The following is a 15,533-nucleotide window of genomic DNA, read 5'->3' as shown; positions in this document are numbered from 1 at the left end:
GGGCCTCCTTTTTAATTTTCTTTTTTGGGGAAACGTATTTCATTAACAAGTTGGAATTTATTTACAGAAATCTTCTCATAGATTGCAAAAAACAGAAGAGGCAACAGTGCACAAAGCATAACAAGCCTTGCCTCCATTATGAACGTGTGGAAAACTTGGGACATAAAATACTGTCACTATTAATTGCATGGATCACTTGAAGTTGTAGGGTACCAGGGGCTTCAAAAATGGGTTGCAAAAAGCCATCTCCAGCACCCACGTAACTCCCTCTCTAGCAACAAACCTTTTGGCATTTTCAGCAGAACAAACAAGGGGAAAGGCCCCACCAGCATTCACCTTCAGCTTGCCTGATGTAGCGAGATTTAAGGGATAGGGAGATTGAATGATAACCCTATAAGTAACAATATCAAAATCCACCAACAAACTAGAATCTACCAGAAAAAATGAGTAAACATCAAATATATTGATTGAAAATAAGATGAATAAACTAACAAATACAACGTCATGAGTTGGCTTAAATAGAAAACAAAGAAACCCTAATGTCGTAGGAAACCCTAGGTTATAGAATATCCATAAACGTAGCCCACAAGAAAATAATAAAAATCCTAGCTAAAATCATATTAGGAAAATAATATCCTAATAGATAACTTATTGTTAAAAATATAAAATTAAACATTAAATTAAATACAAATCTTGACATAATCATATTTGCTTCAAACTTCCTTAATCGATCTGAAAATCCCAGCCTTACTTCTTTTCCTAACGCCATAATTGACATTTAATTGAAATTTTCCTCTTACACAATTTCCTTCCAACTTTGAGCCACTTTATTTTAATTAATTTTTCACACCATAATTGACCCATATTTCGTCCTACATCATTGCCACTTGCGGCCTTTTAGCTATTTTAAACTAGTTTACAAGTTTGTTCTTCTATTACCTCTCTGCTCCCTAGAGTCAGTGTCTCGGTGTGTTAAGAAATAAACTGTCTATATATTACACAAATTTTCATAGGACATTGTTTATACAAGTCTAATTTCTGGACCGAAAATTAGTTGTCTGTTCAGTTTTTTCAACTTAAAAGGTACAACAACTCACATATACGTCTATTGATCTCAAATGCTCACATGAATCAAAGCCACCACCGGAACTCTTACAGCAATGAGCAGGCTCTTCCGTGATTCGATCAAGAATAAGGACTAAATCAGATGCGGACCTTGGTTTGCTGAGGGCTTTTTAGCACTACACTTGGCCCCAAGTATCCACAAAGAACTGGAGTGTGACAACATCTTGCCAGTGGGGGAGTTCAGCACTATGTCAATAACCAATTTCAATTATCCAGGTTAGCAGCTATCATCTTGGCTGTAAGATCAGAACATACAATTGCTCACCAACAATTTAGGTCTTAAGGTCATTAGCCCCTTCAATTTTCTGTCTACCTGTTGAACCATGCTCCATTCCAAACTCAGCAGCCAACATTTGTATATCAGGTGAGCTCTCCCAGTTGGTTTTGTGATCCCAGTTCGTATGTCTTGGCTGGGTTCCACACCTCTCCAATCCACCAACACTATCAATCTGACTCTGTATATCCTCCAGATCTTCAGCAGCAACAGCTTGTCGTTTTCCCATCTCTATGTCAGAACTTGTTTTGGGAATCTCTGGGCTCATGGGATGGCGTAATGACATTGAACTGGCAAAGACAGAAGACGAATCACCCTTAACCATTTCCCTGAAGTTATGTTTAGATCTCGGAATTTTAGAGAAGAAGACTTCCCCAACATTGCGAAAACACCCACGATTGTACGGGTTCATCTTCACATTGTACCGATACCGAAAATTCTCATAGGTTGTCTGCACACAAGATGAAATTTTACTCTAAGAGAGATATATAGAGAGCGAACAGCAAGAAGCAACAAAAGGTAAAGAGCAAGGAACCTGATTGGTGAAAATTAAATAGAGATGGAATCCAGTGAGACCTCCAACAAACCAAGCAGCTCCAAATGTATAGAGAATTAGAAATCCTGAAACAGGTGACCTTGATAAAGCTCTCCAGAGATTGCAATGGTAAGCATCCATTATCTTCATTATGTTTACCCAGCAGAAGGCAAAGACATAGAGGCACAGCATGGTCGTGGAGGACACAAACATGAAAAAGAATCTGTAATTCCTCTGTGAAAAATAATTTCAACCGTGTAAAGATTATGAAAAGATTATAATTAATATAACTTATCTCCTTCAACTCAAACGAGGAGAGAACCATAGATTGTAGGGATGAAGTGAGGGTTGAAAATCCACAATCCTAGATGCATGCAGCGTGCAAGTAGGAAGTGATACACAGACACTCAACTCAACATGTCAGAACTAAGAGTTTGTCTGATAGAATAATAGCGCAATGAGATAACATTGTCATCATTCTTGTGGATCAATGTATCACAATTCAAATTTTAATATGTAAATATATGTATTAAATTTCTGTGAGAAACTTCTTCTGCTATAAGGTTACCTTACACCACATTACAAAAGAAATATGAAAAAACTATGTAAATTCAAGCTAAAATGCGGGTTTAATGATATGAAGCATACTTTCCCAATGCATTGCCCCACCCATGGGCAATGGTGATCAAAACGCTCAACACAGTTGTTGCATATAGAGCAATGAGAGCATCTGGGTGGACGATATAGCATGCATGTTTGACAATATTTGATCTTGACTATCACGCCATTAACCATAGTATCTTTTGTGGGTGGTACACCGGGAGGTCCATTCTGACTTCCTGGCCAATCAGAAGAGATACTAGAGACATAGCCGTCATCTTCTGGTTCTGGAGGATGCAGGCTACGAGGAATAATGCCAGGATCTCTTGCAGATGTAATCAAGAGAAGAATAACAACCTGCACTAGTCAATAAGCCAAAAACCTTCAGTTATCAAATGTATACAGAAGTTCAGTGCGGCAAACATCAACAACATGTGTCCAACATATTATTATTTCAGAAAATCCCATATTGGGGCTACAACCCAATAAAACTACCATTTGTCTCTCTCTGCCTTAAAGCAGAAATAAAATTCTTAAGTCCTTATGCTCCATCTGAGTTTCAAACCTTATATTGCGACATTCTGGATTCCGAACATTAAAATAATAGTTAACTTATGCAATTACTTGGCAGAGTGATACAGAGAATTTCATGTTCTTAGTATATCAGTAGAAGTTTCTTCTCCTTCTCTCAATTTTTCCCCCAAGCGTAAGGTGATTACATATAACTTTGGCAATTTTCACCTAGTAGGTGAGTTAAAGGGAAATTGAAAAACCAGTCATATAAAGAGGAAGAACTCACATATACTGCAAACAGAGGACAGAGAACCACAATAAGATTGCCAATATGGCGTGGGAATTGCTCAACTAGTCTTTGAGAAACAAAAGCGCAGAACAGGATCACTGGAACAACGATTAGGGACACGGTAAGGAATAATGACCTCGAATCTGGACCCAATATAATTCTGCCATTGAAGCAAAATCTCTGCAAAACATCAAGCAAAACTGAGTTCATTTTAAGGCCATGAGACACATACACCTTTTTTTAAAATTCCACCAAGTGGGATTCTAAAACCATATGCACAAAATTCAATCCAAAGAAAGCCCAATCTACAACATATGACATTTAACATAATCAACTGATAAATATACAGATTTGCATTCATTCTCTGTTGTTTTTACATGTAATGTAAGTAGCAATTGACGTCATGACCTACATTGTTTCCTTTCCAAACTTGATAGAGATGCAGGGACGGGCCAGGGGTGTCGATAATTCGACTGTCGGAGTCAGAATGCTGAGGAGGCAGAGCAGTTGTGTACATTCTTTCCTGCGTTCTGACCATGTCGTTTTTTCTCATGGCCCCCCCTACAATTCCTGAAGCTCAACACATTTGATTCTGAGCCACCACCATCTGCAGGATCTGCAACGCACACAACCCCAACCTTCAACGACGTCCCAACTCGGTAAAGACAATGCTCGTGGCATCAACCAGGATCAAGAACACTCAGCTCAACATTTACAATCTATAAAATGAAGACATGACATGATGGCAGAGATAAATCAAATAAATTCTCAAATTCATACCAATTTAAGAAGGAGGTGAATAAAAAATCAAACCTTTAACGCACCTTTTAATCATGTGTGTTTTTCGTTTTCTGGGTTTTGTTGAAATGGGGAGAAGAGAACCGAATCCGGAGCTCTGTCGCCGTAAAAGGGGGAACGAAGGGTTCGGGTTCAGTTTTTTAAGGCGTTCATATATTTTCCCTTCAATGCATTTGAAACGCCATTAAAGCTCTCTTCGAAACTGAAACGGATCGGGGCACGAGACTTGGAATTCCGGTGTCTCCAAACCCAAGAGGTCTTTGAAGAGGCGGGTAGTGATTGCAAGTCCGAGAGGGACAATGCTCTGCTCCCGTGGCGATTTCCCTCCCAACGACTCGGATCGCCGATTTTTCCGAATATACAAATATTTTATTTTTTGCACCCTTTTACATTAAATTTTGTTTCTTTTTTTAATAATATCACTTAGACTGAGGACAGGAGGAGGAGAGAAACAAAGGGGAACGTGGTCTTCGCCGGAGCTTTCTCTTGCTGTACGCTGTAGCTGACTGCTGATATGTGAGAGAGAGAGAGAGAGAGAGATGAGCTTAGTTTAGGAGGATTTGCTTTGGCTTTGTTTTGCTGCTTTGCCACGAGGCAGGCACCAACTAACATGAAACAAATAACCCCAAGTTTCATTAAATTTAATTTGCAATTAACTCGCTAATTAAAGTGTTTTAGTTGGGACCTGGCTGGCCTGCCTCCCCATGCATTGAAATTTTGGCCCCGCATTTCCCTTTAGTTTTTGCTTTGTTTTTGTCTTTATCTTTTTCTTTAATTCCATGATTTGATTTCACGTATTGAATTGAAAGAGAAAAGGCTGCCCAATGGATCCATTTTGAGCCTATAAATTGCAGCGGCAAGCCGGCAGCCACTTTCCTAAAGCTATCAATGTTTCTTGGTCTTTTTTTGGGTCATGTGACCTTTTTTTTGGGGGGGTCAATAATGTGACCTTTTTCTTTTCATTATGTTTTGGAGCCGGTTCCAATGAGAAATGGTTTAACTCTTGACCATGAAAACAAAAATGGTTGAATGCTTAACTCAATGCTAGGGTCTAGGGTGTTCCAACAAGAACCCAGTTGAGCCATTTGCCAGCTGAAAGAAAACTCATGTGATGTGCTCGTTTCATTCCGATATTAAAGGTCCATTTGGATTCAATAACTAAAAAGAAAAACCACAAAATTAAATTAGTTACAAAAAACGAAAGGATGTTGATTTTCCTATTTCTCTTTTGTCCACTTACATTTTTTTTATTTTTTTAATATTTTTTACTATAACATACAATGGAGAGTAAGTGGGCAAAATATGAATGGGAAAACAATTTTCAACAAAAAAAATGTAAGTGACAAAAAAATGGGAAAACATTTTCTATTTTGTCAATTGCCCGAAAATTTTCGCACGTGTCTGGGGTGTGGGAATAGCCTGATGAATACTAATTTTGGATAAGTCTAATCTAATTTACCTTAATAGTGCTTATATATTTAATAAATTTATCGACTAATATGTAACTTTGGATGATGTGAAAGGGAAAAGCGAAAGAAAGGAGTAAGGCATGTGGCTCAAGGCCTGAAAACAGAAAGAAGAAAACAAATAGTCAAAAGCAATTCCATGACTGCGACGCATTTGCAATTTCCGACGTGCCTTCAAGAATATTTGCCTCCGAAACACCTTTTTCTATTTGGTCTCAAAGCTCACGCAAGACCTTAATTAGAGACCACAACAAGAAGCAAAATGTTTATTAACAGTTCCTTGTCTTAACCCTATTATATTGCAAGGGCTTTTAATTTAAGTAGTTATGAGCATTTATCTTTGTATTCGAAGTTTCAAATTCGATTCTTCCTCATTCAATATCATTAGTATTATAAAAAATAAAAATAAAAATAAAAATAACTAACAATAAAAAAAGAGTCTTGAGCTTGACTTGCAGACTAGTGATCTCATGTTCGAATTCTCACGGCATCATAGTTGTGTGTGTGAAAAATCTCCTCCCTTGTAATTTAGCTATCACTTGTCCCAAAAAAAAAAAAAAAAGATATGTTTGTTCTCAATCCCACTTCCATTAATGATTGCCTTTGAGATATTTAGTGATATACTCATTTGTAGCACTAATATTATAAATAAACCCTACACAATTGAATTTTTATAAATAAATCCAAAAAAAATTCAAGAAATGACAGCTGGCCTTATTGAATTTAATATTAATCATTAAATTACTTTGATGCCGTATTAAGTGTTTTGGGTATTTTTATGAGATTTTGGGGTTGAGCTTGTTTTAAGAAATTGATGGCAGTTTTGTATTTATAAGAAGTTAAAAACTTTTTTGTTATGTTGTAAATGGGCTTTGAGTGTGTTTCTAATGTCCATTTTATATGGAGTATTATTATAATTTGGGCCTCATATTGGGTATAATAATGAATCTCCCTAAATTTAATACCATATAGATTTTTTGGACCCCTTTCTTCGATTCTCCCTTACTTTATTCCCAAGTTGTATGATTTTTCAAAACTCATGATCAGGTTTGGATTGGATGCTCATGAAATAGTAGGCACTGGGTTTGTATAGCAATAGCAGCCAGTCACTTAACGCAATGAATTAGAAGTGTGAACATAATAATAATGGGAGCAGGGGATTCGATGACTGTTCAGGTTCTCAACCTTTCTCCAAGAACAACTCTTGCAGAGTTGAACACCTTCTTCTCTTATTGTGGAACTGTTCGTCAAATCCAGCTCTTGAGGTAATTAAACAACCTCTTATTACATATATTTACTATATCTTCATATTTTCTATTGATTAATTTCATGTTTTTCTTTTTTCTTTTTTTGGATCGCAGAGTTGAAGATCAATTACCATATGCTTTGGTGACTTTTGGCCAGCCTTATGCTTTTCAAACTGCTCTTCTCCTTAATGTAAGCCGAGAAAAAAACAAAACAAACTATGTATGTGTGGTTTGTTTTTTTTTATTGCCTTTTACTTTAGTAGTGTGTCTGAAAGGAAGGAATGATCACTTTGCAGAATGCTATCTTTGAAGGCCAACCAATTTGCATATTACCTGCATGTGCTACAAAAATTCCTATAGTTTCAGATGGAGACATTGATCACACCCAGGTTCATCTCTCTCTCTATTAAGTAATTCTATGATTAGTTCCAATGATTGAGCACGCAGCTCTATCAAATTGAAACATTTTGTTCACATTTGAAGGAAAAAGTTTCACTCTAAATAGCATTACTTCACTCCCAAAGGCATCAAAATCTGTTTGAATTGCAATAACCAAGCTTCAACTGCATGACAAAATATTTAAGCTTCAACTGTTTTGGCCCTAAAAGCAATGGCATTATGGCATAATGAGTATCTGTGTGTGTGCTATTCAGGCCAAAAGCCAAGGGGTCATCCCAGAAGCTAATATGCTAAGAAAAAAAACAAGGAAGATCTAGAGAAGTTGAAGCTGTCGGAGAAAGCAGAGTGCTCATGGGACAAACAAGATCAGCAATTTATGTTGTCGAACAGGCAGCCGGGCGCATGGGCACTGCCATTATGAACAGTAACTACATTTCAACCGGAGCTGCTCGCTTCTCTGATGTTCTTGACAAAGCCTCAAGGTCTGCCTCTGAGTTGGGAATTAGGAGGAAGGGTTAAGTATTAAATATAACCCCAACTCTACAAACCACAAAATAAGCTTCCTAATGTTGTATATGTATCGTAATCTGTTTTGGATAACCCTTTGCATTATTCTGTGGTTGAATAATACACATCATGTAACATGTATCCATGTGTTTTCAGGCGAAAACTAGTTTTTTCTCTGTCACAATTTTCACACTCTTTAGTTTGGATATTTGCATTTTTCCCATATTTTGATAGTTTGGTAATTGAATCAATGAAAATGGGAATGTTTGCAAAATGGGAGTGCAACAGAACTCAACCATGTTAACTTGGACAGAAAAAAGTGAAGACTAAATATCACTAAACTAAATCGTTATTGCAGATGTGGGTTAGACCAGTCGATCAAGACAATATATTCGAGTTGAATTCTCTACTCAGATAGAGTGATAATGGGCTTATTCCAAATTGGCCCATTACAATATCTGAGATCCAATCCAAAAGAAGTTTAAAATGGAAAGAAAGGGAGGAGTCGTCGTATCGTATCTGTTTTTGGGAGTCTTTGATTTGACTTGTTTCGGAGTGTACGAACGAGCGAGCGAAAATGGAGGGGTCTGGCTCTGGGATTTATGAGAATCATCCATACGTACCCAGAGATCTAAAGCTACCTGGATTCGTACCTGGGTTTCTCTCACAGTCCACCATTCTTGGGGTCTATGGCCTCTCTTCCGTCCTCGTCGTTTTGCTTACGTGGCTCTTCTCCGGTACTCTCTTCACTTCTTTTCTTATCAGATCCAATTTTTTCAAGTTACTTTTGTGAATTTCTTAGTTCACTGAAGCAATTGATGCTTGAAGTGGGTCATCGATAGACTCATAGGCAGAGCATCAGATGAGACTCTAGAGAGTCGGAGATCCAAAAAGTTTCGAACTTTATACAATTTTTGTGTCTGCGTGCGAATTCATCATCTTGGTTTTCGAATGTGGTAATTGCTGATTGTTAGATGTTAGTTACAGTTTGTTATTCATAGCTAAGTTTCTATCTTGTATAAAAAATAAACTACTGCAATTATCATTATTCAAGGGAATGAAATCAGGGTAAAATTCCAGATTTACTTTTCTAACTTTCTCAGCATCCAAACATACAATTCTCTCATTAGGAAGACCCAATATCATTGCTAATCACATTTTGGATTCATGGGTTCATTTTTGAAGTCCCTTGCCTGCACAAACAAACCCACACTCTTATTTGTTATTGACAATCTAATGCTCTGTATCAGTTATTTTGATGGTTGCCGTGTATTTGTTATTGGCAATCTAATGCTCTGTAGCTACAGATGTTTTGTTTTTGTTCAAATCAATCTAATGGTCTAATTAACAATCTAATGTTTTATTTTTTACTTCCTGCCATGTATATAACAGGGCGGTCTCCAAAAAAATCAAAAATTGATAGATGGCTAATGTGTTGGTGGGCCTTCACGGGCCTCACCCACATGATACTAGAAGGCTATTTTGCCTTCTCGCCCGAGTTTTACAAGGATAAGACTGCTTGTTACCTTGCTGAAGTTTGTAAGTTCTGTTTCTCATTTTCCCTCCATCTCTATACAATTAGCATTTGTTGCAAATTGGGTGGGCTGTATATAGTTATTATACTCATAGATGAAAATTGGCAGGGAAAGAGTACAGCAAAGGTGATTCAAGATATGCAGCTCGGGATGCAGGCGTTGTTGCTGTTGAAGGACTAACTGCAGTTTTAGAAGGTCCAGCTTGCCTTCTTGCAGTGTAAGGCTTTGAATTTTGTTATCATGAAGTTTATGCTTGCATTCATAATGTAAAGTTTTGATTTTCGAATTCCAATCTCTGGTTCACCAGAGTTCAGACCGTATGTGCAGTCCTCTTGTCCTTTGCAGTGCCTAAATATGATCTTTATGATGATTTGGCAGATATGCAATAGCTAAAGGCAAGTCATATAGCTACATACTTCAGTTTGCCATTTCGTTGGGGCAGCTCTATGGAACTGCAGTATACTTCATAACATCCTACTTGGAAGGTGACAACTTTGCTGCAAGTTCATTCTACTACTATGCATACTACGTTGCTGCTAATGCCTCCTGGGTTGTAATACCGACGCTTATATCCATCCGCTGTTGGAAAAAGATTTGTGCAGCAGTGCAAGTTCAAGGCCACAAAAAGAACAAAACCCGCTGAGGTTGACTTCAGATTCCTATGCTTTGAGATTCTTGTAGTTTCAAGTTTTGTTAGTTATAATTTCTTCAATAATAGTAATATAATCTGATTAGTTTGTTTACTCATGGGATCATGAAACAGTCATCTAAGCATTTCAATCTGTAAAGACAAATATGCTTATCAATGAATGGTTTCTTGCACTGAGATTAATTTTATGGAATGGATTCTCTGCTGTTTCTTGTATATTTGGAAAGGGAAGATTCCTTCTATTTATAAGTTTTCTTGTCCAATGTTCATGGGATTGATTGGTACTTGGAAGGTTGAAAGTCACATGTTTTATTTTGACTGTGTGACCATACATTCTAAAATCTTCACGTACTACTAATGACATTAGCAAGTGACCTTGTTTTGGGAGCTTCATATCATTGGTTGTTGGTCGTTCCTTGTTTGTCAATATTGGACCCGACCGTAAACAACCCTTACCATTTTTTTTATTCATGGACATTACGAATCAACGGTAAAAGCTTTGTAACTAGTGTCACTAAAAGCTTTGTGTTCTTGTTGTCGAAATGGGCAAAGAGTCGAGAGACTAGTGTCACTAAAAAGCCTTGTGTTCACATACAAAGCTGGTGGTCGTTATCGTATAATCAACGGTAAATGGTCAATGATGCAAACTCACACCTAATTTCTGTATGCCGCCTGTCCCATTTTTGGAGTTTACGTTTCTGAATTATTTATGCGATTTGTTGCGACCTTCCAAATGCTCTTGCTCCGTACAAATTATTATTCCTGGTGGCTGTAAACCCAAAACAGAGTCTCTCTTTCCTCTGTCTTATGTTTTCAGGATGGCCACAGCTGAGAAAATCAAGAACCTGACAGATTGCAGCTCTATAGAGCTGAAGCTCATCTCCTGTAAGGATCTCAAAGCCTTCAACTTCTTAAAGAAGCTGTCGGTCTACGCCGTGGTCTCCATCTTCAACGACGAAATGAAGAAAGATGAACAGCAACAACATCTGCAGCGGCAGAAAACACCGGTTGACAGAGAAGGCGAAGGCAACCCAGAATGGAACCACACGGTGCACTTCGACACCAAAGACATGTCTCTGGTTGACAAATTGGATCATCTTTACGTCAAATTCGACATGCGCTGTGAAGGCATCCTTTTTGGCAAGAAAAGCCTGGGAAAAGTCCTGGTGCCCTTCACGGATTTGCTTGATGAGGTCAATGAGGCAGTCAGGTTTCTGAGCTATCAGGTTCGGACTTGGGATGGTAAGCCTAATGGGGTCTTGAATTTTTCTTCCAAAGTGATTAGGAAGAAGAAGAACAAAAGCAACATTGGAGTTCATGATTCTCAGGAGACTGGTTCTTCTTCTGAATCAGTTACCAGTGTTCCTGATCCTGCTGATAATACAGTCCAATCTCTTTATCCCACCTTAGAAGTTCAAGCACAAAACCAGTCCCGGGATATATCCTATCCTTCACTAGCTGAAGTTACCTCTCCTCTGCCAAGAATCTCAGTTCCTTCTCCAGAGTTCAATTTCAATTGGAGACCAGAATCTTACCCTATGAGTCTACCATCAACCCTGCCATTTACTCTTCCTGCTGCAGCTGTGCCTGCACCAAATGTGCATTGCCATCCATGCCAGCTCTTGCCGTTTCTACAGTCTCCAGGGTCATATTGGCATCCGGCAGAGTTGGCAAATTATGGTAATTACAGTTTCTGTGGGAACCCAGCTGGGTTTGGACAATTAGGGATGGTGGAGAACAAAGGCCATGATGGATGGAGGATTAATAGTCCAGGGACTAAAAGTGGCCCTTCGAGTTCCAGACTTGGGGACTAGCAATGGCAGCTGCAGCTGAGATTTGGTGCTAGCTTAGCATAGACCTAGTTTCTAATGCTAATTTATTTTTATCCAAGCACTTTATTTCCTTGTTCAATTATTTTGAGCTTGTGAAGGCACTGGACAGCCTCTCCTTTTGGATCATTTGAAGTACCTTTTTCTAAATAGTGTATTGTCAGGCTGTAATTTTAGCGTCTTCTTCTTTCTAAGGCTACTGAGAGAGCCGCCTTCCCCAAGTGTCCCTTGAGGTTTCCGCAAAACAAAAAGAAGCCTTTCAATTAATATGTTTAAATTAGTTGCTAAGCATACTTAATTTAGGGAAATAACCAAAACCATAGCTTCAAGAAAAGTGAATTTAGCTTTTCATGCGCATCACCGGTTTTAAGGGTGTCATTCTCGACGTGTATGTGCATTGAGCTTGCACCATGCGCGCACAAGTCACGCCTAGACAATCTTACTCATGGTATTGTGTTCCTTCATCGTAGTTTGTATATGGCTTTATTAATTTATGAATCTAGCTTACTTGTGCATTTTTTTTTTAAAAAGTTGGGTTTTAGTTAAACCTTCTAGACTAACATTAATTCACTTTTAAAAAAAAAGTTGGGTTTTACTTAAACCTTCTAGACTAACATTAATTTAAAGAAATTAATCAAAATTAGTGCAAAGTCAAGACGCGTCCGAATTCTCACTCTTCTTGCACAGGGTGGACTAGAAGAAGTTGATGGAGCATGCACGACGAAGGACTTGGCTGTTATTTATTTCTTCGGTCATTGCTGTTGGACCAAGTCACCAAGAGGCAAGGCAATTAACTTATAAGTTTGATCAACTCCTATGACTTTTGACCATGCCTCCCCATTCAGTTTATTTTTGAAAAGATTCTCAGCTAATGAACTTTACCACCTACCAACAATAGGAAGGTATTTTCACGCTCTAATTTTCATGGCGTTAATTTTATATATATATAATTTAATTTACAAGTGATAGTATAAAGAGTGTTGCTATTTCCACCTTCCTGTTTTATGTTCCCACCCACCTTATCTTCACACTCACTATTTAAATTTAAAAAAATACAATCTTATCTTTCCACTCACTATTATTCCTAAAATACCCTTGACACCTGGACATTCACTTAACACTTTTAACCCTAACTTAACACCGTTGAGTCCAAATAATTAAAAAATAAATGAAAACAGAAAATTAGAAAATGAAAAGTTTTGGCAGCCACCCGCCACACAGTCCACCAAACCTAACAAGAACCACGTACCTTCCACCGCCAGCCAAGCTGCCACCGCCTCCTCCTCAGTTGTATTAAACAAAAGCTTCGAAACTGCTTCAAACCCTCTGTCAAACCTTTGTTATGACCCACTAAGTCCACCTAAATCCCATTCTAACGTTCTTCTCCTTTCTTTATTTCAATCAACCCACGAATAAATAAACAAGGATTTAAAAGGTTTGTACCTGGGGTTCTCTTTGAGTTTCTGTTTTAGTAGTTCAACATTTTGCCTAAGCCTCAATGATAAATCAACCTCCTAGTGTGATGGCTGCCTATGTACTGACTAGACACACAAGGCTAGAAGAACACAACCTGCGTGCATCAAATGGTAAAAGAATGGCATGGCTTATCTGTTAGAAATATAGTCATCTAATACACAATTGGTCGCGTGGGTAGTCTGCTCGCCATTTCCTTCTCAAGTTGCCCAGTTGGGAGAGAGATGGCTGGAGGTGAGGAGGGGAGGTTGGTTGTCGTGGGGTCGAGTTGGCAGTCTTGTGGTTGTTTGTTGAGTTTTTTTTTTTTTTTTCTTTCTAAATTTTTTAAAACTTTTATTTTGAATTAACAATGTTAACTTAGAGTAAATTAGTGTCCAAGTGGCTTGCGTGACTTTAGAAGTCATTTTACACATGGGTAAATTTGTCTTTAAAATTTTGAAAATAAGGTGGGTGGAGAAATAAGACAGGTATGTGGAAATAGCAGCACTCCTGTCTAAATTACCAAAGAATTTGAAACTTGGTGTAAGGGGATGTAAGGGGTTTGGCTCACTGGCCAACTAGCTGGCCTAACCCACTTTTGCATTATTTTTCTATTAGGATGGGTTCTATATGTTAGTGATTGTGGAGAAAGATTTATCAAGAATTAATCTCAATTATATGCATCATCATGTGCCTAAACATAAAGTTATGAAATATCTAGGGTTAGCAAATAATTTCAACGTGTGTTATTTTAAAGAAGAATTAAAGTAAGGTGTTTGCTTTTGTCAAAGACAACTATAAAGCTTCCATGGTTCGGTGTTTTCCATTCCTTGGCATATAATAGAAAGAAAGCTGTCTCTGGGTTGGATATTACCTCTACCATATTTTTACAATATTCCCTCCTTATTAGGTAAGTTGGAATTTTTACATTCTTATCAAATAGCAGTATGATATGTGTGCAAAAGAATTTTCTTTGTGTGTTTTTTATGAATTATTTTACATATGTGTCAAACTGATTCTCGTAAAGGAGGAGTATCTCCTTATAGGTAAAGAGGCAAATAGTGTTCTTTCCGAAAAGGACTCAAAAGGGCACACAATAATTTCTTAGACAAACAATGATAGCTCCAGAGAAATTCACAAGAATGCCATTACTCAATGCTTTTCAATATAGAAAATTTTAAATAAAATTTCATGTGCATGACTAGTCAGATCTCAATTGTTATTGTTTTTTCGATACAAGTGATAGTCTAAATTATTCTAAAATTAATTTAATTTATAGAGAAGATGACTCAAACTTCAACACACAAAGTCAAACTCATTATCATGGTCAACTTACATAACCCATATATACAAATCAAGTTTCAAGTCTAAAGAAAGGAGTTCAAACCATATACGTGATATACGCCATCAATTTACAAGAAGATCATAAGTATATATTCCACCTTCAAATTCCCTTCTCTATAAAAATATTTCAATTTCTTGTTTTCTCACACACACTAAGGCTCCGTTTGGTTCACGGAATGGATTTGATGGGAAATCATTTCCCATGTCATTTCCCAAGGAATGAGAATGAAAGATTCCTTTCCCATGTTTGGTAACGTCAGGAAAGTAACCGAAAATTTCACTTTGTTTCCTTTCCCATGTTTGTTTTGAGTAGGAATGGAAAACAAAGTTTTTATAATTTTCTAATTATACCCATATTAAATCAAATAAAAAAAGAATGCATTTAATGATACGTTGTAATTATAAATTCATGAAAATTGTGCATTGAATGTTGACTCATTTTTCCAAACTTTCCCATGAGGAGGAAAAACAAAACCCAAGTTAAGAGGAGGGTTTCACTTTCCCCCCTACTTTCTCATATGCCAGACAACCATTTCCCGTAATTAGACTTACCAAACATGAAAAAGTAATTGAATTCTCATTTCCAAGCCTCCTTTCCCATGAACCAAAGGGGGCATAATGAGATAACTTGAGTGTGTGAAAGGAGAGACTATGATGTTTAACTTACCCATGAAAGTCATCCAATGCGAAAGACTCTCGTTATTGATTTCAATATAACCAAAAGCCTAGATATAATAATCTGACCATATTTGTTATATATATTATTCGTATATTTTACAGGAAGAAAATTAAAAAACGATAATAAAAAATAGATAGCGTTTGCATGTTGTCTAAATAATATTGACTTCACTTTCAAAACGCCATCACTCATATCATAATCACTAATTTGACAGTCAACAAAGGCTATAACAAAATGATTTATTTATATAGGCATTAACAAATCTCCCACTTCCATTTTGACCACATATACT

At 37.3% G+C, this 15,533-nt stretch overlaps 4 protein-coding genes across 4 annotated transcripts; 3 read left to right on the top strand and 1 right to left on the bottom strand.

Moving 5' to 3' along the window:
* Positions 1 to 970: 970 nt before the first annotated feature.
* LOC117615808 (probable protein S-acyltransferase 6) lies at positions 971 to 4,682 on the bottom strand. Its single transcript, XM_034344967.1, has 6 exons — positions 4,161 to 4,682; positions 3,749 to 4,055; positions 3,334 to 3,516; positions 2,583 to 2,891; positions 1,935 to 2,168; positions 971 to 1,850 (listed from the first exon to the last, which is right to left on the bottom strand). The coding sequence occupies exons 2-6, from the start codon at positions 3,887 to 3,889 to the stop codon at positions 1,398 to 1,400; spliced, it is 1,320 nt and encodes a 439-aa protein (XP_034200858.1). The 5' UTR covers positions 3,890 to 4,055; positions 4,161 to 4,682; the 3' UTR covers positions 971 to 1,397.
* A 1,949-nt stretch (positions 4,683 to 6,631) lies between these two features.
* Positions 6,632 to 7,894, top strand: LOC117638822. The gene is made up of 4 exons (XM_034373968.1): positions 6,632 to 6,865; positions 6,962 to 7,037; positions 7,144 to 7,236; positions 7,501 to 7,894. The coding sequence occupies exons 1-4, from the start codon at positions 6,747 to 6,749 to the stop codon at positions 7,561 to 7,563; spliced, it is 351 nt and encodes a 116-aa protein (XP_034229859.1). The 5' UTR covers positions 6,632 to 6,746; the 3' UTR covers positions 7,564 to 7,894.
* A 347-nt stretch (positions 7,895 to 8,241) lies between these two features.
* LOC117638815 (probable 3-beta-hydroxysteroid-Delta(8),Delta(7)-isomerase) lies at positions 8,242 to 10,120 on the top strand. The gene is made up of 4 exons (XM_034373955.1): positions 8,242 to 8,490; positions 9,146 to 9,292; positions 9,397 to 9,505; positions 9,667 to 10,120. Exons 1-4 carry the CDS (start codon positions 8,331 to 8,333, stop codon positions 9,929 to 9,931), a joined length of 681 nt encoding a protein of 226 aa, XP_034229846.1. The 5' UTR covers positions 8,242 to 8,330; the 3' UTR covers positions 9,932 to 10,120.
* Positions 10,121 to 10,234: 114 nt separating this feature from the next.
* On the top strand, positions 10,235 to 11,942 carry LOC117638806. Its single transcript, XM_034373942.1, has one exon. It carries the CDS (start codon positions 10,603 to 10,605, stop codon positions 11,749 to 11,751), a length of 1,149 nt encoding a protein of 382 aa, XP_034229833.1. The 5' UTR covers positions 10,235 to 10,602; the 3' UTR covers positions 11,752 to 11,942.
* Positions 11,943 to 15,533: the final 3,591 nt, after the last annotated feature.

This window comes from Prunus dulcis, chromosome 1, assembly GCF_902201215.1.
Source record: "Prunus dulcis chromosome 1, ALMONDv2, whole genome shotgun sequence".
NCBI classification, from domain to species: domain Eukaryota; kingdom Viridiplantae; phylum Streptophyta; class Magnoliopsida; order Rosales; family Rosaceae; genus Prunus; species Prunus dulcis.
This window is presented reverse-complemented; position numbering and strand designations above follow the sequence as displayed.